The sequence below is a fragment of the Psammomys obesus genome, unplaced genomic scaffold (assembly GCF_907164565.1).
Source record: "Psammomys obesus unplaced genomic scaffold, mPsaObe1.curated_primary_1811, whole genome shotgun sequence".
In the NCBI taxonomy this organism is placed as follows: domain Eukaryota; kingdom Metazoa; phylum Chordata; class Mammalia; order Rodentia; family Muridae; genus Psammomys; species Psammomys obesus.
The window spans coordinates 14,743,764-14,767,907 of NW_026596131.1; the positions used below are offsets into that span (position 1 = coordinate 14,743,764).

At 50.0% G+C, this 24,144-nt stretch overlaps 1 protein-coding gene across 1 annotated transcript in view; it reads left to right on the forward strand.

Moving 5' to 3' along the window:
* Positions 1 to 24,144, forward strand: part of Rptor (regulatory associated protein of MTOR complex 1) — a 238,570-nt gene that overhangs the window by 172,080 nt on the left and 42,346 nt on the right. Inside the window, exons 13-19 of the mRNA XM_055592285.1 lie at positions 9,050 to 9,124; positions 11,919 to 11,984; positions 12,322 to 12,513; positions 14,798 to 14,938; positions 21,268 to 21,385; positions 22,250 to 22,390; positions 22,800 to 22,958. Coding sequence (XP_055448260.1) covers positions 9,050 to 9,124; positions 11,919 to 11,984; positions 12,322 to 12,513; positions 14,798 to 14,938; positions 21,268 to 21,385; positions 22,250 to 22,390; positions 22,800 to 22,958 — 892 coding nt within the window. The remainder of the gene's footprint in view (positions 1 to 9,049; positions 9,125 to 11,918; positions 11,985 to 12,321; positions 12,514 to 14,797; positions 14,939 to 21,267; positions 21,386 to 22,249; positions 22,391 to 22,799; positions 22,959 to 24,144) is intronic.

Sequence of the window (24,144 nt, forward strand, 5' to 3'; positions counted from 1 at the left end):
GATAGTTCTAGATTTACGAAACCTGAGATGATAGTAGGTTTTGTTTTCGTAAACCCTACCCCATTTTTCTCTGTCTGAGGCATGCTGGTGGACATTTGTCACCAGTGACACCTGTGTCTGTGCCTAACCACAACTGTACCATCCAGACACCCATCTTACCTCAGGGCTTCATTGTCCAGGGGGGCGGGACTTAGACTCCTCCCCAGCCTACTCCTCTTTTCCCTCAGCCCATCACACCTCTGATGACCATGCCAGCATGGGGCATGCCCCCCAGGTCTGCACACCTCCTTCTAGGCTGTTCTGTACGTTTTTCTCAGGACTCAGCTGGGTGATGACAGGCTTGGGGTGTAAAAGACAGATGAGTGCCCTTCTCTCACGTGGGCCTTGAAGTTTTCTCTCTTCATAGTCACGGCTTCATGCCCCAGCCTTGCTGTGCTCAGGAAAGCAGTTTGGGGGTGGGGATGATTGGGTTTGCTACAAACCCACTTTGTTTCCTTACTCACTTCTATTCTGTTTAGGATCCGAATGTGGATTTGTGTGTGTGTGTGTAGGGGGGGGGGGGGGGGGGGTGGGGGGTTTTTTTTTTTTTTTGTGTTTTTTTTTTTTTCTTTTTTTTTGTGTGTTTTTTTTTTTTTTTTTTTTTTTTCATTCAAACAACCAGGCTTCTTTTATAAATGGGTTTGGAGTGGATTTAGTTTTATACTTCTGAGTTTTAGTCTCCCTGCTCTTTAAGGAAGCCATGTTCCTGGAGGCTGCCTTCAAGGGGTCATCTCATAGCTCTAACTGGGCAGAATGGAAATGGTCACCCTCTTTGTCACGGTGGACAGGAGTCAAGAAAATGCTCCCAGGAAAAAAGCCAGTAAATGTTTTCTCCCCACCACCACCACCTCTGCCACCTCACTCATGTGATTTCATTGCTTTGAGGGTCTATCAAGATTCAAGGATAGGTTGTAGTCTGCAGGAACCAGGGAAGGGAAGTGTTAGGGTCTCTGTTTTCAGAGACCTTTGCTTTGTGCAAGCCAATCAGCAAGGCTGTGTAGATGGGTTCTGGCGTGGTCTCACTGTCTGGGAAAGTAGAACACCATGTGAAGGTTCCTTCTCAGCAGTGGTTTCAAGTGCTGTGCGTGAGCCCCTGGTGTATCTCCCGGCGCAGGTACACGTCATGAGCAGCACGTCACAGGCCCCGTGTGGTCAGGGTGTGCCATCTCAGGGGTCATAACAAATTGTGGTATGGACTACTTGTCCTGTGACTGTAGCCAAGAAGGTGGGAAGTACAAATGCCAACCCACACTGTGCGTTCAGTCAGAGTCTGCAGAAAGGAGCGCTTTTCTGGTCTGGACTGGGATGCTCCATGCCCATCCCCCACAGGGGAGACTGAGTAGCAGCAAACAAAGCTACAGGAGTCCAGAAGTGGAGCAGGGACTGGGAACAGCAAGCTGGGATCTCCATTGGATGAAGGAAGAGGACAAGGTAAATGTCTTTCTTCAAAAGAGGTGCAGTTCTCACCTCTGACCTCCTCAGACTATTGTCACCAGCTCTGAATAATCTTAATCTCTGGTGAGATGGCCCAGTGGGCCAAGGTGCTTCTTGCACAAACTTCAACCTGAGTTTAATCTCTGAAATCCACATAAAGGTAGAGTGACAGAACCAACGCTACAGTGTTGACCTCTGACCCCCATAGGTATGCCACAGCATGTATGCCCACACGTACATCATACATGCATGCAATAATAATAATTAATAAATAAATAAATAAAGAGAAAGCTAGGAATGCCTTTAATCCCAGTACTCAAAAGATAGAAGGAGGCCAACTCTTGAGTTTGAGGCCAGCCTGGTCTGTGTAATGAGTTCCAGGCCAAACAGGGCTGCACAGCAAGACTCTGTCTTAAAAGAGAAGAAGGACTATGATCTCAGCTAGGTCGGAGAGACCTGTGTGACATAGCTCTGTGGGACCCTCAGGTACAGGCTCAGGCCTGTACCACAGAAGTCATTCAAGGCCTGGAGCTAAATTCTAGGAAGCAAGTGACTTCCAGCCCCAGTTCTTTACATCTAGGAAACCCAAAGGGTCTATTAATACTAATAAAAGAACTTAGCGATGTAGAAATCCTGATACAGAAACCTAAGTAACAACAGCTAGAAGATTAGACGGGAAGAGCAGCCTGTGTGCGGTAGGGCCATAAATCCAAGAATAATCTAACCTGAGGTGGGGAAAGCTGCCACAAACTACACCTTAAAACATTCCTGAGAGACATAAAGTCAACTCCAGCAAATAAAAACATCCCCTGCTCTCTTAGAGAAGGGTTCAGTGTCATAAACACGTCAATGTTCTCTCCCTTAATTTATAACTTTAATATAATCCTAGTAAAATTACCAACGGGCTTTTTTTCTGCAACTAGACTCACACGTTCTCAGCTTCACGTGGATAAGTAAGGGAGGCAGGGAATCCTGGCTAGGAAGAAGAGTGACAGAAATCCTGTCCTCCTAGATACCGAAGGTAGCCGGGAAGCGTCAGGGAGGAGGGGCGGGTTGCACCAGGCCTCACACAGGACTAGGAGCACCGCAGAAGCAGCCCCTATGGATGCTGTGAATGGTAGTTGCAGATCTTCAGCTGTGGTGGGAGAAAGGCTGGGAGGCTGCTCTAGTTTAGATTTTGAGTGACTCCCAAAGCCACCGGGAAAGGCCTGGAACCAGCAGAAAGTCTTGTGAGACTGTAACTGGTGGAGCTGGTGGGAGCTCTGCGGTTATTCCGGGTGCATTGTTGCAGGGCAGATGGAAGCCCCTTCCCTCTCTTCTCTCTCTGCTTCCTTGCTGCCATGAGGTAAGCAGCTTCCCCACCTTGATGCAAAGCCTCACAATAGGCTCAGACACAAGAGGACTAAACCATCATCTAGAATAAATATTTGTTTTGTTTTGTTTTGTTTTTTGAAACAAGTTCTTTCTATATAGCTCTGACTGTCCTAGGCCTCACTGTCTAGACCATGCTGGCCTTGAACTCACAGAGATCCTCCTGACCACACCCAGCCCACTTTTACTTGTTTTTTTTTCTTTTTTCCACTTTTCCTTCTTTTAAATTGAATATATAAGCTATTTTATCACAGAGACAGAAAGCTGACAGAAACTAATTGCACACTTTGAACAATAGAATTTAGGTTAAAGAGATAACTTCTTCTTTGAATGAGTGAAAAAAGGAATGAATAAATGAATAAAAGCATTTGAAGAGAAACCAGGTAAATTAAGTTATAACCTGGGCTGATTGAGCTTTTTAAACTGCAATTTTAAATTTAAATGTTTTTGGAAAGAAACTTACTTGACTATAAATAAATCTTATATGGGGAAATATTTAAAATTATGCAACACGTAAAAACAAATGGTCTCCCTCGTGTGTAAAGGATTCCTACAAACAAAAAAATCCCACCAACAATTCAGTTAGCAAGTGGTCAAACTGAAAGCAGTAGTTCACTGAAAGGTTGGCATAGGGTTTGAAGAGGTGGCTTGGTGATTTTGAGCACCTGTTGCAATTACAAGGATCTGCGTTCAGTCCCTAGAACTCTGACAGTAACTCTCAGCCATCTGTGACTTCAGTTCCGGGGGACCTGACGCCCTCTTCTGGCCTTCGCAAGCACTGCACACATGTGGTGCACAGACGTGAATGAGGCAAACTCCCATTCATAAAGTAAATCTTTAAAAAATCTTACAAAAGAAAGGTTGGCTCAAGTGGTTCTTGACAGTGTGAGGTTGCTTTTGTCCTAAGGACACAGTGAGGCTGGTGCTGTGAGGGCTGCAGAGATATCAGGAACTATGAAAAGAGCAAGGAGTCCTCCATGAGAAAAATAAGGGTGTGGGATCAGATCACCACACTGCGTACTGTGGAAATGCTTGAAACAGCGAGAGACAGCCCAGCTGTGCTGCTAGCAGCCTGAGGAAGGAGCCCTGAAGGGACTTCCACGCAGGTAAAGCCAGTCCCTGACTTGGCCACAGAAAAGGGATTACAGGGTGAGCCATTGTGGAGCAGAGCTGGGCTTATTCAGAAGACATTTTAACATGTATTCAAGTACCAGCTTAATATGCAGAAAGGCACTGGGGGAAAAGACATGTTTGAAGAGTCCTACCTATGTGTCTCAGCAGTGGCCAAGTCACAGCTCAAAGGTTTGCTAAGAAGCCGCCTTTTCCTTGCTTTTGTTTTGATAAACGAGACAGTACATGGCTTTAGAGGCCTTGGACAGGATTCCAGTCTGACAAGATTAGGCAGAGGTCACAAGGTTGCACAAGAGGGTAAAGATGAAGCTTTGGTTGTAAACGGGGTTTCTCCCAGAACACTGCAGATATCCAGCTGAGAAGGGAGAAGTCCATATAAGCTCAGCCTCCAGCAGCGTCCCTTCCCATTTTAACATTCCTACTAGTGCCTCTTTAGCAGGAACACTGCCCTGTGTCAGCAACTTGAACAGCAAATGCTTCGGACTACGCAGAGTTCTTGTTGCCTGACTGGCAGGGGCTTCTACCAGGGCCCCTTTCTCTTCCCACAATTCCATGATTTTTCTTGTCTTTCTATTCTGCATCATGGAGCAGTAAAAATTTTAGAAAAAAAGCAAGACCCAGGCCCTGAAGAAGGGGGATTCACTCACGTGGGTGGCCCAGTAGCAGTGCTGTTTGCAAACTGCAGCCACAGCTGTACAGTCAGACTTGGGGATTATTCACCTTTGCCTTCTCCCTACCTTCCTTTCCTCTGTCTGGTTTCCTGAAGTCCTGCATGGGGCTTGTAGTGGGTTTCATTGTGGCAGAGACGGTCCACCAGGAAAACCTCATTTTCCTGTTCTTTTTTTCCTCCCCCTCCTTGTCCTCTAGCTTAATTATGTCATTATTGTTCCTGATCTTGGGGAGGCATTGCCTAGCAGAATCTTGCCTTCCAGAGTGCAGCCATGGCCAATGCCTCTACCTCCTCCACTAAACCTGTATTTCCACAAAGCGTGACCTGTCACTGGTTTTTCTGCTCTCCAACTCGGTGAGGCTGCTGGCCTAGGACTGGTACAGAGAAAGCAGGTCAAGGGAACTGCATCTCCCTCAGCAAGTGGAGCTGCTGGGGGCAGGGCGCTCTCCGTGCAGTGGAACCGGTATACACATGACACCTGTGAGCATGGCAATGAAAGCAGATGTGTGAAGAGCAGCCAAAACTACTGCTCTGCAGTAGCCTGACAAGCTCATCAAAACAGAAATCTTTTAATATATGCCTCGTACTCGGCAGACTCCGCTTTTGAAGGCTTATTAAAGTGATCATTTCAGATCTTCTGACTTGGGAGGCTCACGCTCAGAATTAGTAGGATATGAATTAAGGACAGTCTATTACTCTCAGGTGCATTGCGCTTAAGGAGCTCCCAGTAAATGTTGGGGCTCTGATTTGAAAACAAAGGTAGCTTTCGTCCTGAGCTGCTGCAGGCATGGGCGGTCTGCAGCCCCGGGGTGGCAGGGTGCAGGGCGTGTCATGGGCAGGCTGTGGCTCAAGGACGAGTACTTTATGACAGGTTGAGGCTTCTGGCTTGTTTGTTAGCTGCCTCAACTAAAGCAGGGAACTCTGTGACGTGTGTGGCTGCGTGAGCAGGCGCTGGGGTCAGAAGCCTTCAGTCTGAGCCAGCCGTCTCCACCTTGTCTAATTACACCTTACAGAGCCAGGCCAGCATCCACCTGATGAGCTGGCTTGGCACCTTCACCACCCCTCCAGGAGGCATTTTTCTGGGCCCCTGACCCAGGACGGGCCATGAAGAGTGCTCATCACACTGAGCACCCAGTAGAGCTCATGCAGTAGCCACCTGCCTCTGAGAAGGGCTCAGGACCTGCTCTGGAAAGTCAGGAGGGTCCTTATGTCCCAGGCTGGGTTCCTTGAGGGTCTCTGAGCCTCGGGCAGAGCTTTTGGGAGCAGGTGAGAAAGTGGCAGGCACATCAGCCTGGGTGCTGGACCCAGAAGGCCTTAGCATTTGTCTCCACAGTACCCGTCATTCATGGGTCACATGACTTTTTACACTATTCCATCTTTGTGCCACTCAAGCACCAAGTTGTAAACCTAAACTAGAAGGCTGGAGAACCTGACCTTGAGCCATTGCATCTTTCCTTTCCTCCTCCTGACACCTCCCACAGCATCATCTTCAACTTCTGAATGCCTAAAGCAAGATCCTGAAGAACCAGAACTTTGAAATATGCCCCCCAGATCAGCCTAATGGAAGGCAAGAGCAATCAGAACAGAGGCCATGTTCTCCCCAGTTCCACAGCTGCCGTGCCTCATGCTATGAACAGCTGGGCCAAGGCCTCAGTCTTACCCTATTCACTTTGAGAGCTTCGTACCACCACTGCCTGTGTGATGTCAGCTCTGATCTGGCTCCAGGTTTCTGTGCTCACCTTCTTCCTGAATGGCTCTACCTGTGTCTCCTGTCTCTAGTGTGCTCCCCTCTGCACACCCACCTTTCCAGGGAGTAATGTGAGTAGTAAGCACCCTGCCCTTCCATCTCCTTTAGTGCTTTTTCGTGTCTCTGGGACTGCCTCATCCCCCTGTGCTCCACTTGCCCCCCACCTCTGCTCCCAGCCATAAGATAACCGGGATTTGTTGCTTTTTGTGCTGCCGTGATGAAATACATGACTAAGGCAAGGTATGGAAGGAAGGATCAACTTATTTGCACTCAAGTTCAAAAGGCACAGTCCATGTGGCAGGTCGTCATGGCAGCAGGATCGTGAGGCTGAGGCAGCTACTTATATTGCAGGAGGACTCAGAGAAGGATGAACGCTACTGCTCAGCTCATGTGCTTTGTCTATAGTCAGGACCCCAGTCAGTGGAATGATGCCATACGTTAGGGAAGGGTCTTCTGTCTCCTGTACAGCTAGATCCTGTCAAGTTAGATCCTGTCAATATTAAAAGTGCTGCTGACAGCTGACCGTGGACCTGGGTTCAAGCTGCACTGTCCCTTGTTCTCAGCTTCTGCTGGCTTTCAGTGCTTCCTAGCACCTGGTCACCTGCCTCTTTCTACCCCAAGTTCTAGGACTGGGGTCCTGAACATGTTTCTCTTCTATTCCTTCTTCCTCTCCATCTTGCCCTTCTCCCCTTCTCTTCCTTGTTTCTCCAGAAAGTATAACCCCTCACAACCCTCTAGCTCCCTGTAACTCCCCCAGTGTTGCCAGCACACGTATCGTGGTATACCTCAGCTATCCACTCAGTTATCCCCGCAGCAGCTGATAGCAGGGCTTGACTGACAACGTCACTGGAGCACACTGGTGTACTGCGTGGCAGGCCCTCCAGTGTGTGGCATGTGATGACCACACAGATGGCACTGTGTTGATAGCAAGGAGCAGCTGAGGTAGAAAGGGCTGCATCTCTGGGGTCCTCTAGCACTTACATTGGACCCGGAATCCTGCAGCTCTTCCTTTGCTTAGGAATGGGGTCTATAGGAGGCTCCCACTAGAGTGCAGTATGGCCTGAATCCAGACAAAATCCCCAAGAGCTGTAGGAGGTAGCCACACTACAGAAACAGTAGAGCTGTCAAGCATCCTCGTGTGGAAAGCAAGAGGAGGGGAGCCTGAGATGACGCAGGAAGCAGGCAACCAAGAAGGAAGGAAAGAAGGCGAGTAAGCAGGCAGGCAAGCGCGTGAGGCAGCCTGACCATGAACCCGCAAGGAAGGGAGGAATCTGGGAGGGGGGAAAGGGCCCATGAAGAAGTAGGGGAATCTAAAAAATAAAAAACATCTGTGAGCAAAAATGAAGAGCCTAAAAGACACCAAGAGCATGAGAGAAAAAGTGGGACTCTTGAGGGGAGCTGGGGAATGTGAAAAGGGAGAAGTCTGAAACTGGCTGAAGGAGCCTGACTGTTTTCAACCCTTAGAGCCACAACCTGTGCCCACGTTTAGGTCCAACCACCCGTCCTCAGAAAGCCAGCAGTGTACACCTTTAATCTCAGCACTTGGGAGGCAGAGGCAGAGGATCTCTGTGAGTTCTTGGCCAGCCTGGTCTACAGCTCAACTTCCAGGAGAGCCAAGAAAACACAGAGAAACCCTGTCCCAACCACCCCTCCCCAAAAAGCCAAATTAAAAGTTGAAAGCAGAAAACAATTTTTTCAATGTGGCCACATTGAGAAAAGAAACAACAAAAAAGAAAAATACAGAAAACTTCCTCCTAACACATACCCCATTCCATCTTAAGGTTCCAGAAGTAAGATTAAAGTTTAAGTAGAAGGCAAAGGATTTGCACATCTAAGCAGTACCAGTCAAGGTGTGGTTCCACCCTCTGTTGGCCATCATTATTTGGCTTTTAGTCTCAGCCTGTAATGTGGTCTGCGTGAAATCTCTGGAAGACAGTACTTCCTCTGGCTGTTGCCTTTTACTTCTTGCAGCATGAGATTCCCAGGGAAGTTTCTGTTTGGGGGGTTCCAGCTGTCAGAGTGAGAGACACGCGCATGTCTTTGAATATCTTCATTTCTGGGTCTAGAGAGTTGACTCAGTGGTTAAGAGCACTTGTTCTTGCAGAGGTGCAGTACCTACACGGTGGCTCACAGCCATCTGTACCTCCAGCCCCAGGGCATCCAGTGCCCTCTTCTGCCCTCTTCGGGCAACAAGCACATATGTGTTTCACATTCATACATACATACAATCAATCATGCAAGCAAACATAAGCAAACACTTTTACACATCAAAATAATAAAATAAACAAAAGATATCAAAGTATCTTTCTTTCTGCCAGGTGGTGAACCTGGGCAGAAGCTGGGAGCCTGAGAGGAAGGCATCTGGCCTGAGTACAGAAGGGAGAGCCAGGGTGGAGAGCATGGTCCCTAAACCAGCCACCAGCAGCCTACTAGCCAAAGCTTTTAGAGGAGTGGTGCCTTTTTTTTTTTTTTTTTTTTTTTAGAATTAGGACGCCAGCCTTTTTCCCATGGGCAAGATCCAGACCTGTTTCCCAAGCGAGAACTGGACGTTGGAGAAAAGATGCACAGAAAGTTTGCGTGCTCTGGCCTCCTAAGAAGGCGTTACACAGCCTGCCCGTCCCTGCACTCACGGCCTCTCTTCTCTGCTTTCTCCGCAGTCGTGCCAGGCTGACCTCGTGAAGGACAACGGCCACAAGTACTTCCTTTCTGTCTTGGCAGACCCATACATGCCTGTAAGGACTGACCACACTTCTCTCTCAGCAGCACGGGATTGTCTCCACTGGCACACTAGGGTTGCTAGTCCTCGCTGGGGGCAAGGTAGAGAGGTGCCTGCAGTTACAGTGGGTCACCACTTACTGCCCACACGGCTCCATTTCCTCCTCCTCCTCCGTATGCCAGCCAGCTGCTGTTGCACGCCTCTGCCTCAGCATGGCGTCTCCGCTACCTACAACCTGCACCCTCGACAGACAGACAGATGGAAGAGTACTTGCGTGTCTGCAGTATGGTGCCCAGAGTGCCTTGAAGGTCCCTTAACAGAAAAAAACGTTGGCATGCTTTACTGAAGAAAGGAAAACATTGTTTGAAAGTTTGACCTTCGTACATATTTTTTATTATATTGTTTTTGAAAATTAGATGACTATAGGGTATGTGGTAGTTTTCTCATATTTTATTATCAGTTTCTTTAGTCTTTCCCTCCCTGCAGCTGCTATGCATTAGTAATGCAGACAGAACAGCCATGCTTTCATATGGCTTACAGTGTCAGAATACTCAAGTACAGCAGCATAGTTACTGAGATGGTGACTATAAGAGGAACTTTTATATGTAAATTCTTCCTCTGGCTGTTTGTTTTTTTATTTGTCTGTTTTAAATGAAATGATGTGATTTTTAGAGAGAAAGGAAAGAACAAAGCTGCTAGCAAAGTTCTAAGCAGGGCTGGTACGTGATGGGTAAATGATACTTATGTGCTTTACCTAAGTGATATTGATACACTGTCACAGGCAGCTTAGTGTATAGTTTGTCCACGTTTTGGAGACAAGCCCTTGTCTTCCTTCAGAAGTAAGAATACAAATTAAGGAAAGTGAACCCTCTAAACTGGTTGACCCAGCCTGGGCAGCCACACCCTCCCTGCTCAGATCTCAGAGAAGGGAGGAGTCCCTCGGGGCCTGGTGGGCAGCAGTCATTGCCACCACCGTAACTTCAGAGCACTCTGCCTTACACAGACTCTGTATAGGACCGAAGGCCCTGTGTAGGCAACACTTGCCAAGAGAGACAGCCCTGCTCATACCAGGAGCCTGCAGGCTGTGCCTATCCCTCTTAGAACTAGCAGGACTTGTCTTGCTTTTGAGGAACTGACCATCTGTGAGATGTGCAGAGAAAGAAGAGACTACTGAGCAAAGACCTCAGCCTGCAGCACTCACAGGGCAGGGCCTGAGTCTGCACTGCCCTTGGGTGAGGCACAGCAGGAAAACTGCTGTGGAAACCACATCTGGTTCTGAAGTTCATGGTCCAAAGGTGCAAATACAAAGCCTTCCTTCAGAGTCCCTATACTAGGGCCAGAAGACCCAGCCCCGCCCTTAGGCTGTTGTTGAGTACTCCAAAGGGAAGGAGGCCACTGCATCAACACACAAGAGACCTAGCAACCTCTGAGAAGGGGGGGGGGGGGGGGGGCTCCGCAAAAAGTCTGAGACACATTCAGACAGGACATTGAGGACTGGTGGATAAAGGCAGTTTGGTTTAATCATGCCAGTCAACCACTATTTTCTTCAGAAATACATTTCTGCCTGCTGTAAGAAAATAAATCTACTTTTTACCTATCCTTAAAAATGATAACTATTTTAAACAGACAAATCTTGGAGGAGGAGGGAATATGAACTCCAAGCTACAGTGGAGGAAGACACCCTTCTCTCCCCCAGTTTAACCTCAGGTGGTGATGACACAGCCAGGTAGAAGTTACTCACTGAGTATGGCTCAGGGCGGCCGCTTCAGGGACAATGTTCCAGAGCACTGCAAGTGGAGAGGCAGCACCTGAACAGACCATAGCTGCAACTTAGAGAACTGAAGAAAGACATGTACAGTGAACCCTGGAACAACTCAAAATTACTTCACAGAAACACAGCAGACTCAAAGTAGCAAGTATCAGAAGTGTGAAGAAGCTTCCCAAAGCCAGCAGATCACAGGAAGGGCAGACAGCAGCTGCAGTGGTGGCTCATCACAGCGATGGCACAGGATGGTGGGCAGTCCTCCCAGCAACTGCCAGTTTCCTGCCACATGATGCTGCTACTCAGAGGGCAAGGTGCAGACATTTTATGACAAAGAAGGATGGCTGGGCTCTTCCCCATAGTGAAGATGGTGACTGCACTCTGTGCAGACAGCTCAGTGGACATCACCTTTGGAAGGCCGAGAAAAGCAAGGGTGATGGCCAAGATGCTGGTGACGGCAAGACAGAAAATTGTTTATTAGGAGGCTTAGGGGTAAGAAGGAATCTTGGGTCAGTGGAACCCTAAGAACCTGGCATTAGTCCCACGGGCTATAGGATGAAACTGTTGATGTGCACGTAGAAAGCCATGAGATAGCCATGGTGCACGTGAGACACCATGAAGCCGTCATCATGGGCTGTTGGGCTTCCAAACACAAAGAAGAGGAAATTCATATGAAGTAGAAGACCAGAACTGAAGCCGAGTTAAGTGCTACATTCGTCTCACTGCCAGTGTGCTTGACTAGGGCACAGGCTTACTGAGAGCGGCACAGAGGGGAAAGCATGGATGTTGGGCCTGGCAGAGCAATTAATACCAACACTTTGTCTTCCCAGGACAGAGGACAGTGGAGCAACCTGGGCATGTTCTGTGGCATTAGCACTAAGGGAGCATCGGTCTGTGCCCCATACCTTTAAGAGTGCCTCAGCAAGAAGGTGGTACACGCTGCTTTCATTACATGTGAGACAAGTGGTGAAGGCAAAAGGTGCACAGCACCTTGAGAAAGGTGAGTCTGCTGTGGAGGTGCACAGCCATGATGCCTTTTGTCTTCCAGGCTGAACATAGGACCATGACTGCCTTCATTCTCGCTGTCATCGTCAACAACTATACAACAGGGCAAGTAAGTATCACACACAGCAGCTCCAGCCACCTAAGCCCTCCAGGGATGGCAGAAAGGTGACTAGGGCAGGGCTGCAGCTCAGGCCATAACTGCAGAGGGAGCTGCCACTCAGGTGGTCTGTGGAGCCTTCAGATCACGGCAGCAGGCAGGGCTGGGGGTGTTCTCCGCAGAAGGCCAGGCCTTCTTAAGTTCGCCATTGAAGGACAAATCTCAGTTGGCAGGATTTACAATGAGCAAATATAGTATAGCGTGATTGAGCAAGGCAGCTGTCACCTCGTAAGGCCCCAGCCCTCGGTCCAAGGGCAGAGGACCACTTATCTTTGCCCTGCCTGTCTAGGAAGCCTGCCTGCAGGGGAACCTGATTGCCATCTGTCTGGAGCAGCTCAGTGACCCTCACCCCTTGCTGCGACAGTGGGTGGCCATTTGCCTGGGAAGGATCTGGCAGAATTTCGATTCTGCGAGGTGGTGTGGAGTGAGAGATAGCGCCCACGAAAAGCTCTACAGCCTCCTCTCTGACCCCATCCCTGAGGTGAGTTGTCCTTGCAGAGGCAGCTTCTGTGTTGGGACAGAGTGGTTGTGGGTGCTGTACACCCGCAGTCCCCCCAGGACTTGCTCTGAGGAGGTCATGTGGGACTAGTGCACAGAAGCCTGCCCACACTTGAGCGTGGCTGTGCATCCACAACCTTTAGAACCGTGCACGGATCCCAAGATGGCTGCTACTGCATCACAATTCGGCTGTTCACTCACAGCCTGCCGACTCTACGCACTAGGGTAGCTGCAAGCTGGCACAGCATTGGCTGGGTCTAAGCAGCAAGCTTGAACCATTCTGTACTGTGCATCCTGGGGGTCGGGGGCCACAGTCAGGGCCTTGTGCCTCATGTTTGGTCCTGTGGCCTATGTCCTATGTGTGTCTAACCTGGTACACCTGCTAAAAGCACAAGCTGTGTGTGTGCGCGAGCACACGTGTGTGCGTGCATGTGTGTGTGTGTGCATTTGTGTTACCAGGATTGTCTGAAGTCCAGGTACTCCTTTCTGGGAGGTGAGACACTGCAGGCTCAGATGATATCCCGCATCACTAGAATGCTTATCACGTAGATTACAAAATTATTTTTTGAAGCAGGAAGACCCAGTTATAGACTGTTTGGATCTCAGTGAGAATAGAAGTGATTTTCAGAAGTGAGTACTGTGCTTTAGTTAGTAAGCTAAGGGTCCAGGTAGAAAGTGCAGCCCTGGCTGTAGCTTACTGGGCAGTTCTGAATTGCCTGGTGTGCATATCACATCAGACCTAGGCTAACTACCTGAGAAATCAGAGCCATCTGTCCCCGAACATGCCAAGGACAGGTCCGTTTCTGTTTTGTTCTCAGGCCCCCGTGCGGCCGTGGAGAGCCCGGAGAGAGTTAGATCGAAGTTACCGCAAAAACATGTCTTGCTGAAAAGCTTCAAATGAACTTGCTAAGAAACCTTGAAAATTGTCCAGGGAGGAAGCCCATACCGTAGCGGGAGGCCCTGTCCTATCTCCTTGAGAGCTGTCGCTTTCTCAGGCCCAGATCCTGCCTCATTTACCCACAAGGGACAGCCCTTGCCCTGCCGAGGGAACTCCACTTTGGATGGCCCAGCAAAGGATGGGATTTGTTGGGGACGGCCCCAGAACTTATAGCTGCTGAGGCATCTATGAGAAATCTTTAAGCAAACCAGTATCACAGGGTCCCAGTCCCAGAACACAAGCCAGTTCTTGATGTCCATTAGAGTCTGCATTGAAATAATCTATTGAGTTGGTTCTAGTTTTGGTTTTGGTTTTTAGTGATGCTGGTCCTTTTGCTTAACTGGAAAACAGTGGCTTGCTTCCTCCATCCTCCAGGCTTGGCTCCTCTTAAGACTTGGCCATCTGTGCGAGCCACATGCAGACTGAAGGTTTAGGGTGCACGGACCTAGAGCAGGCACACCCTAGTTCTGCAGTGTAACACCCATCTCCAGATTGGGAAGGATGTGGAGCCTAGTGTGTGGCTCACTGGGCAGCAGTGACTCTTAGCCTGCGCACTGAGAGCCACTCGCCTTCCCACTCTAAAGCAGTCTGCACTTTCTGGCAGGCCTCTGACCTTACTCTCCAACTGTTTTACATTACTGACTGCTCCATAGTCATCTCTCACTATCTGGGAGTCCAAGATTGTTTGCACAGTGTTGCACAGGTCTTCCTCCAGCCTTGTGCAGGATGTTTCCTGGTGCTTATCACAGAGAGGAAGACACTGGCTCCCCAAGGTTTCACTTCTTTCCCCAAGGTCACATGGCCTTGGGAGCTAAGCTGAGCTGAGATCTGCAGGTACCTTGCACAGCCCAGTACTGTTTCCCTCACTGCCTATGTACCCTGGGGACTCTACCCTTTCCGGTCTCTATTTAGCTTCTCTGTTTCAGAGTAGACCCACACCTCCTCTGCTTGCCACAACTCTTCCTCCATGGTTCAGCCCCACCCACCTTCCCCCAGGCCAGCTTTGAGCCAGTCCTCTCCAGAACACCTTTGTCTTCTTCAGCTCTGTAATCAGAGTCCAGACTGTGCAGGCCAGTCTACAGACTCCAACAGACAGCTTGGTCATCCCGGAGCTGGTGTTGGACTGCCTCCGCCTTCAGCTCCCAGGCTACCCACACACTCATCAAAACCAGTGTAGCTCTGGGCTGGAGGACTGTGCAGTAAGTGCTGTGAAATTAAATTGTTAAACTTATATGAACTGAATTGAATTAACTTGCAGACAGGCTCAGCAGAAATTCACATGGTAGACACACTAGCCACGGGTGTGACTGATTCCATCTCCTGCTTGCAGGTCCGATGTGCAGCTGTGTTTGCCCTTGGCACCTTTGTGGGAAACTCTGCTGAGAGGACAGACCACTCTACCACCATTGACCACAATGTGGCCATGATGCTGGCCCAGCTGATCAATGATGGGAGCCCCATGGTCCGGAAGGTATGTGGTGCCAGCTCAGTAGCTGAAGTAGGGACCCATGGCTATCCCCGTGTACCTAGAGCTGAGTCAGCACAGAGGGCCTCTTAGTCTACCTGTGTGCATCATTTGATCTTCATGCCTGCCACTCTCTACAGTGTTGTCCTCATTGCTTGTGCCTGTTCCCTGGAGGGCACTGCTTTAAGGTTTTTGTTTTGTTTTGTTGTTTTTTGAGACAGGGTTTCTCTGTATGCCCTTGATTGTCCTGGACTCACTCTGTAGACCAGGCTGGCCTGGAACTCCTAGAGATCCACCTGCCTCTGCCTCCCTAAGCACCAGGATTACAGGCGTGCACCACCACGCCCGGCTGCCTGCTGGCCCTGCTGGCCCTGCTGGCGTCCTTACACAGCAGCCATCTCCATGTCTGGGCAAAGGCATGTGGCACTGGCTTTCTAAAGAGCTATGACAGGTCCGTGCAGCGTGTCCCCCTTACTCTACCTTTCACTTGCCGACAACAGAGTCTTATTTCTCGGCTCCCAAAGGCTCACAGCTCCATACAGAGATGGTTCCACGTGGCTTTGAGCCCGTCTTTCCCAGCCAACAAGGGCCTTTGAGGGGAATTCTCTGGTGTCCTGGTGACCCTGGTGACCCTGGAAGCTGCTCCTAGAGCAGAGGATATATATGAAATTTGCAGTCCAAACTGTCAGGTGCCCATGCTGTCGCTGAGAGCCACTGGGCTTCCTTCAGCATGTCTTGTCTTTTAAATGATTAATTTCTTTTTATTTTTATGTGCATTGGTGTTTTGCCTACATGTGTGTCTGTGTAAGGGTGTGGGATTCCCGGAACTGGAGTTACAGACAGTTGTGAGCTGCCATATGGTGCTGGGAATTGAACCTGGGTTCTCTGGAAGAGCAGCCAGTGCTTATAACCGCTGAGCCATCTCTCCAGCCCCCTTTCTGGCATTTCTGAGCAACAGTGTTTGGCTCCCCTTGATGGTAGACCCATGGAGAGGTTGGGCATGGCTTTGGATTCTCTTTCTGGATTTGAACATTGTTTCTTTACCAGTATCAAAAGTAGGAGGCCATTCCTCTCTGGGCCCTTCTGAAACTGACCCAAGTCACCCCCATGCCTCATCTTGTTAAGAGATCTTAAAAACGTCTAGTGAGAAGTCAGGCGTAATGGCCCATACTCCTAATCCCAGCACTTGGAAGGCAGAGCCAGGCAGATCTCTATGAATTAGAGACCAGCATTGTCTACATAGTGAGTTCCAGACCAGCCAAAGCTACGAAGTGAGACCCAGTATTTTTAAGGGAGAAAGTGAAATTTTGAGATGCCTTGTCATTGGCTCTGCTACTTTCCTGTGTGTGCTTCTGACCAACAGCGCTTAAGACCTGTTTCCTTTGCACAGTTCTTCCCCTTTAGTTTCCCCAGGGCCGCAGCTGATGAAAGCTAAGGGTCAACGTTTTCTTTGTCATTTAAGATTCTTTCCAAAGTGTGGAAAGCCTTCTCCTCCTCCCAGGAATAACTTACAAATGGAAAGGATGGTCACCGAAATGTCAGAGACCTGGGTCAGGAGAAGGGAGGTTCTGACAGGCACAGGAGCGTGTCTTGAGGTCCCACTGTGCCTCTGTATCTGCTCCTATTTGTGTTCCCTTGTGTCCCTCTGAGGGGCTCAGTCCTTGATTCCAGCAAGTTCCAGTGTGCTTTGCTTCATCATTGTGGGCTATGTGGTACTCAGCGGATGGCAGGGTTGCGTGCTGTGTCAGCCTCCAAGAATGTTGGCAGTTAGCAGATGTTCTCCACTGGGGAGCCTGGGAAAGGCACTGTTCCTCTCTCTACTTGTCTATCCATTCCTGCACTTGACATGAAGCTCTGCGCGGGCTGGGCTTTTCTAGAGGTTAGTGACAGCCCGTCTTCTACATGGTCTGGCTGAGCAAGACAAGCCAGACTTGGATGAGTGCACCTGGAAGCTGCTTCAGAGCACGGCTGGGAGTCCTAGAGTGTGTCAGAAGGCTAGGCCCTGTCTTGCAGAGGGAACTGAGTCTCCAAGGGGTACCTAGGTAGTCAAGAGTACATAGCAGCTAGCAGGGGAGGTATAGGGAGGAACTCATGCAAGGTTCTGGGCTCGTGCCATGCTCAGTGTGCAGCCCAGCCGCATGGCAGGGGTGGGAAGGAAGAGGACGAGGCTGGTAGTGGTGACACTTAGTCCTATGCCCTGTGTCCTACCTGGCCGTTTCTTGCCGTTGCTTTCGGTCTTGCAGACCTGCAGTAACACTTCATTCTTAAAGTTCTGTGGGTGTTGGCTTCTACTTTGGGCCCCTAGGTGACTTCCCCATAGGAACCTGCATCCAAGTGGGAGACTCAGCCACTCATAGGCCAAATGGATAAGTAGAAATGGTGAAATGTGGGGAGCCGGACACATCAGAGAAGAGTCCTAGTCAGGTGGTCAGGTGGGCTTTGGTGAGGAGGTTAACACCAGCAACTTCAAGATGCCAGCATTAAGAACCACATGTCAGGGTAAGAAGACAGCTCAGTGGATAAGAACACTTGCTGGACGTGCTTGAGGACCTGAGTTCAAATCCCCAGCACCTATATAAAAAGCTAGACATGGCAGTAAGTACTGGTAGTCACAATATTGAAAAGGATGAAGGCAGTCTAGCCAGTCAGGAAGCTCCAGGTTCAGCTCAGGATAAGGTAGAGAATGATAAGAGAGGACACCCAGTGTCAGCCTTTGGCCACCACATGCGTGTGCTCACACATGCATACGCACAAAATAAATAGCTACCAGATCTTCTGGTCCATAGTGCTCTAAGGGATGCACATGGAAGCAAACCAGCTGGAGCAAGCACTGTGGAGCCACTCAGGATGCTGCTATTGATCCAGAACTGGCCTCCCTCTTCTCATACCCTGTTGTTTTGGGGCTCCATGGTGTCTCCCAGCTTTGGACCACAGCTTTGGGCTGTGGCTATTGAACATGGCCATGAGCATATTCCAGTCTGGAAAGAGCTGCTGGCTGAGTTGTCCTGGACAGTGAGGGAAACAAGGTCAGTGGCTAAGGCCACACACTCCATGTAAAAAGATTACTTTTGGGGATGTGATGGTGGCTCAGCTGGTAAAGTTCTTAGTGTAATCTTGAGGACCAGAGTTCAGGTCCCCAGCACACATGTAAGAGCTTCGTGGGCGTGGTGGCCTGCATCTACAGTGAGAACAGAAAATCATGGGAGGGAGGGAGCCGAATTGGCTCTGCCTGAATATATAAATCGAAGGAGAGTGATCAAGAAAGCCATCCGCCATCCTCCTCTTGCTCCACTTCCACGTTCCTACAGACACATGCACACCATACACAGGAGTAAAGGCCGTCTCTGTCCCGCCTTGACTAAGCCAGGCATGGTGGCATATCGTCATCAATCCCAGCACCTGGAAGGCAGGGACATGTGAATCTCAACACCAACAAGGTGGGGTGTGGCTGGGCTGATGACTCAGAGGTTAGAGCACTTGCTGCTCTTGCAGAGGACATGACTTTGGTTCCCAGTACCCACATCTGGTGTTTCACAATTTCCTGTAACTCTAGCTTCAGGGGATCCAACGCCTCAGCCCCCTCTCAGACCCACACTAATGGGCAAACAAACTCATAAAAATAATTAAAATTAAAATAATGAGTCTTTTTGTTTGTTTGTTTTGTTTTTCAAGACAAGGTTTCTCTGTGTAGCCTTGGCTGTCCTGGGCCTGCTTTGTAGACAGGCTGGCCTCAAGCTCACGGCGATCCACCTGCCTCTGCTTCCCCAAGTGCTGGGATTACAGTCATGCACCACTGTGCCCAGTGAGTCTTTAATGAGGTTATTTTTGCAGAATTTAAAAGTCAGCAAATTCTTAGCAGCCTCCCACATCACTCTGACCCTCAACCTGTCCATGAAGTACAAAATGAGCAGGATGCCAGTGGTCTGGCCGCTCTGCCTTGCCTGGCCTGTAAGGGCCTGAGACGGAAGGAGGACTGTGATCCACCAGAGGGTCCCTGTGGGCATTTTCCTGGGCACACTCTGTTCAGATACTTCATTTATCTTCATTTATATGAAGACAGACACACCCACAGAGCAGCTCCCTGCTCACCTTCCTCAGCCATGGATTTGACTCAGTCTCAAACTGATGGACATCGTCAGAGCTACTGCCATGGGCGTGGAGACCAAGGGCCTGCTGGGAAGCAGAGTGGGGGCCAGAGTGCTGATGGGAAAGTACAGTCTGCACTGAGTAGAAAAGCTCAGCAGTGTAGGGTACAGTGGTGCCTTTGACAGACAGGCCTGCCCACCAGGGGATACCGAGGCAAGGGACAACGCACACAGCCTGGCACTGCTCCACTGGTGGTGGAAGCCTTACCCATGCTCTAGTTAGGTCCCTTGGGCAGACCTTCTGTCTTCTGGGTAAACATCTGGTACATGCATTCTGCCATCAAATAGTTGCTCTGTGCTGATGCAGAGAGCCTCTGTCCTTACTAGGCACAGTAAGGACCCTCCAGTGTGAGTTACACTCCTGACCTTTTCCTTTCCTTAAGTGACAGGCTCACCACTCACGGCCTTCTGTGAGACAGAGTGCCAAGGCCTTGGTCTAGATTAACCATCAAGGACAACACCAGCTTCTTCTACTTTATATGAGAGTAAAGGGAGAATGTGACGTTTCTGAAGACAGGTGTAGACTCCTTCCCCAGAGGAGCCCGCTGAGTACCAGCTTGTAGGGTCTGTCTAGGAAACTGTCATCCCTTGCAGAGATGAAGAGGGTTGGTTGCATGGTTGATGGGTCAGGCAGCTTCGGGGGCCCGGCCTCGGGTTGATAGTGTCTGAAGATTCAGTGGGCCCTCACCCTGGTCTAGTCTACTTCAGCATCTGATGATGTGGAAGGGGCAGGTAGAGACCAATACCAGGCCTCTGGCCTAAGCAACATGGCCTGTGGGTCCCTGGGCATAATTGAGAGGTTGTAAAGGGTCTGAATGCAAAGCAGTTTACCCTCACCTTCATGATAAGCTTGAGGTTCTAGGGGCATAAGAAAGCGATGGTGAGCTATTGGAAAAATCAGCCTAGAGAGGTGGGGGAGCTAAGGGGTGTGTGCACTGGAGGTGAGAGAGAGCATCCAAGGAAAGGAGAGGGACCCAAGGCGGCCCCGGTGGCCCCTGTGTGCCGCCCACAGTCAGCTCTTGGGGAGCCTCAAGGCAAGGCTTCATGTAGCAAGCAAGGGTTTCTCCTCAGACCTTAGGTCTCTGCAGACATCTTTTTTCAGAGAGCAGTGTGCATGTTCACAAACCTGCATTCCATTTGTTTCCTTTTGACTTTCAATCTCTAAATTTTGGTGCTAACCTATCATAAACTGCATGTAAATCCTTTCTCCTCAAACTCAGCCACGTAGGCCTAGCTGTCATGTTTTAATTCAAGGACTTTTCTCATTCCCTCATAGTGACTGAAACCTACTATAGCTAAGGTAGCTTCTTGCTCATTGTAGGGAATACTTCACCCTCATAGACTCCTGTGCTCTGGGTTTCTAGCTCATCTCAGAGATGTGCCTGCTCCCTGCCCCCACATGCCCAATTCTAGTTATCTCTCCTTCCATCTTCCCCGAGCCTGATTCAACCAGGGAACCTTCATAGGACTGACCTAGGCCCTCTGCACATATGTTACAGTTGTGTAGCTTGGTCTTCCCGTGGGACTCCTAACAGTGGGAGCAGGAGCTGTCTCTGACTCTGCTGCCTGCCTTTGGATCCCTTTCCCCTAACTGGGCTTCCTCGTCTAGTCTCAATAGGAGAGAATGTGCCTAGTCTTATTGCAACTTGATATGCCAGCGCTGGTTGGTATCCATGGGAGGCCTGCCCTTTTCTGAGGAGAAACTGAGGAGGGTGGATAGGTTGAAGGGAGGCGCAGGGGAAGGGCTGGGGGGAGAGGAGGGAGGGGAAACTGCAGTCAGGGTATAAATGTAAGTAACTAGTTAAACAGAAATAAGAAGAGAATGCTTCCGTTTGTCAGCTGTGCCCTCCAGTCCATTGGGTGGGACCAAAAGAGGCAGTTTTGGCCAGGCTCGAGAGCCTGATTTGAAATACTCCAGGGTGTAGAATTCACAGTCAGGGGGCCTTGGCTTGATAATTGCTGCCTAGCAACAAGTGAGCAGACTAAGAGAGGTGTGCCTGGCCTGGGAACACCCTTTGACAGCCACTGGCCTGCTGCCTGGACAGCCCTACCTCCTCTGCACTTCTGCGCTGTGCCACTGAGCACAGCCTTGCTTTGTGCTCCAGTCACCTTAGGCATTAGCTTGCAGACCTGCTGTCCAGTCAATTTCCTGCCTTTGTAGACATAATTGTCCCTTCTCCCTCTCAACAGGAGCTGGTGGTGGCTCTGAGTCACCTCGTAGTGCAATATGAGAGCAATTTCTGCACTGTGGCCCTGCAGTTCATGGAAGAGGAGAAGAACTACCCCTTGCCTTCCCCAGCAGCCACAGGTATAGCAGCTCCTGGAGCCCGGGACCTCCTTCCTGGCCTCACCAGAACTAACAGTGGTCTGGTGCAGCCAGGGCTGAGCGCGCTTTCCAGTACTGCCTCCATAGTCTGGTGGTCCTGCTGGGTCAGGCCAGGAGAAGAGCCCAAGTACAGGAAAGGGGCCATGCTGACCCTCTTATTTCCTTCCTTCTTATCCTTCTTGGCATTCAAACTTGGGGACGTCTTGAAAGACGGCAAACCTCTGCAGTGGGGCGTGCTGAAAAGAACATTAGCTGTCTTCCTGTGATGAGTAATTGCATCACATTGTTGTCGGCTTCATGCTTCCGTGAGTCAGGCTAGGAAGCGCATCTTCTCACATTTGTCCTTTTCGCTGGAGAATACAGTCATCTTCTGTGTTTGCTTTTCATTACCCCTCCCTCCAGATCACACTAAAGATACTCATGGTCAATAACAAAGCATTCCTCCTTTCGGTCAGTTGGGAAGGAAATGAAGCCTAAGCTTGTTGGATGGAAACAGCCAGTGATGGGGAGGGGCAGCTGCTGGGATAATGGGCCTCCTGCCAGGCACAGGATGCTGAGCCTCACCCTGTTGCTACCTGTCACCAGACACCAGAATGGCCTCAGAGATACTCATGCCCTTCTGGTCCATGCTGTCTTGTGATGTAATACCCACATGGCTTCAAATACTGCCTTTGTCCCACTGAGTCCCACACTCACATCAGGTGAGTGACACGAGGGCCCTTCCACATTCAGTCTTGTCTCAGTAACACCAGCTGTCTCTGTTGCCATGGCTGCAGACTCCAGGCATTCTCCATGCTTCCATCCTGAAACCCATTGCTAACTCTTTCCTCTCCCCCTCTTTCCTAGAGGGAGGAAGCTTGACCCCAGTTCGAGACAGCCCATGCACCCCCAGACTCCGTTCAGTGAGCTCCTATGGGAACATCCGAGCCGTCACCACAGCTAGGAACCTGAACAAATCTTTGCAGAATCTGAGCTTGACGGAAGAATGTAAGATGCTAGACACCAGTATTTGGGATGGGAAGGTTCAGCATACTCTTTATGAGACATTTATCAAAAATGCTATGTGCCCCTTGACCCTGCTCTGCAGAACACGGGCCCTGAGGTGCTGTGTGCCAGCATGACTGCTGTCCAAGTGTTCTTGAGTCAGAATCTTCATTCCAGACACGGGCAGAGCACCCAGACCAGTCAGGGTCATGATACGCACCTCCTCCAGTCAGCCAGGGCTTGCCTGTGATCTCAGTTCCAGGGAGAGGGGTCCTCCAATTGGTGCACACACATGTCTATTAGTATGCTCATGTGTGTGTGTACGTGTGCCCGGTGTGAGGAAAGCTCATGTTTAGTCATACAGGCCATTAACTGTAAGTCCCTGACCTCCTGCCTGTCTTATTCTGGACAGCGGGCAGCATAGTGGCCTTCTCCCCCGGGAACCTCAGCACGAGCAGTAGCGCCAGCAGCACGTTGGGCAGCCCTGAGAATGAGGAGTACATCCTGTCCTTTGAGACCATCGACAAGATGCGGCGCGTGAGCTCCTACTCAGCACTCAACTCCCTCATTGGTGAGTCCTTGCCTTTCTGGCCCATCCTGCTGCTGCCTACTGCCTCCCCTTGCCAAGGGTCTGCTCTACCCCAAAACAGCACACACCTTCATTTGCTCAGATAAATGAGCCAAAACCATCCACATTGGACACAACAGAATAGGAATTAACTGGAGCTTGAAGAAGTGGGGAGAGCATTTTACAATGGGATGGTATTTTACAGGCTGGTCCAGGGATATGTGAGCTTGCTGGCTTGTCAGGCAGGAAGGCTGCCAGACAAGTCCATCTGTCTTCTCTTTGCAAGCCTCGTGTGTGCCAGACCCTGGCAGTGTGGAGCGGTGGCTCTCAGCTGAGACATCCTGCTTATCACAACCAGGATGGAGTGAGGTGCTACTGGTCTCTGGTGGGCAGAAGCCAGGGATGCTGTTCACTGCCAGAAGCGCCCAGCAGAGCCCTAGAGTAAGAAGTGGGAGGTCAAGAGCCTGTTGCATAAGGCAAAGGGTGTTACTCACCCTGCAGGGCCCTCAGTGCTCACCTGCCGAAGCTCTACCCAGGCTAGCAGCTTGACCCTTCACTGCCCAGAAATTGAGGTTTAATCGCCAGCATTGTTATTCTGCCATAAGTCGTAACCCCTGAACTTTGCTGACATCACACAGAAAATGAGGATTAGCTGGGTTTTCTTGCTATGTGCCTGTGCTCATCCTCACACTGTAGAATTTAAACCTGAGCCCTAAGCAGGCCTTACTTCTCTTATGATTAATCTTGGTGAGACCCTGTGTGAATCGTACAGTGTAGCCGGGGACCCTGGAATCTTCCTCTGGCCCAAAGGCTGGGAGCCAGGGCCTTGTCACAGGGCAGCCAGCCTGACTCTTGCTCTGATGGGTGAATATCAGCGTTGTCCTCAGTTTTGATCTCGGAGGTGGCAGGTTAAGGAGTCATGCTTTGTTGGGGACCACAGCACACTGTGCACAGCAGCTACTGTAGGAGCCCAGGTGTGTCTGCCTCACCCCCTCTGCCTACCCTCTCAAAAGTTGTGATCTGTGGTGTGTGTGTAGAAAACAAGTTTTTCTATGTATCCTTCACATCTTGGAAAACTGGATAGGAGAGCAGCTCAGCGGTTCAGAGCACTGGCTGCTCTTGCAGAGGACCCAGGTCTGATTACCAGCTCCCACAGGGTGGCCTGTAACTGTGATTACAGTTCCAGGGC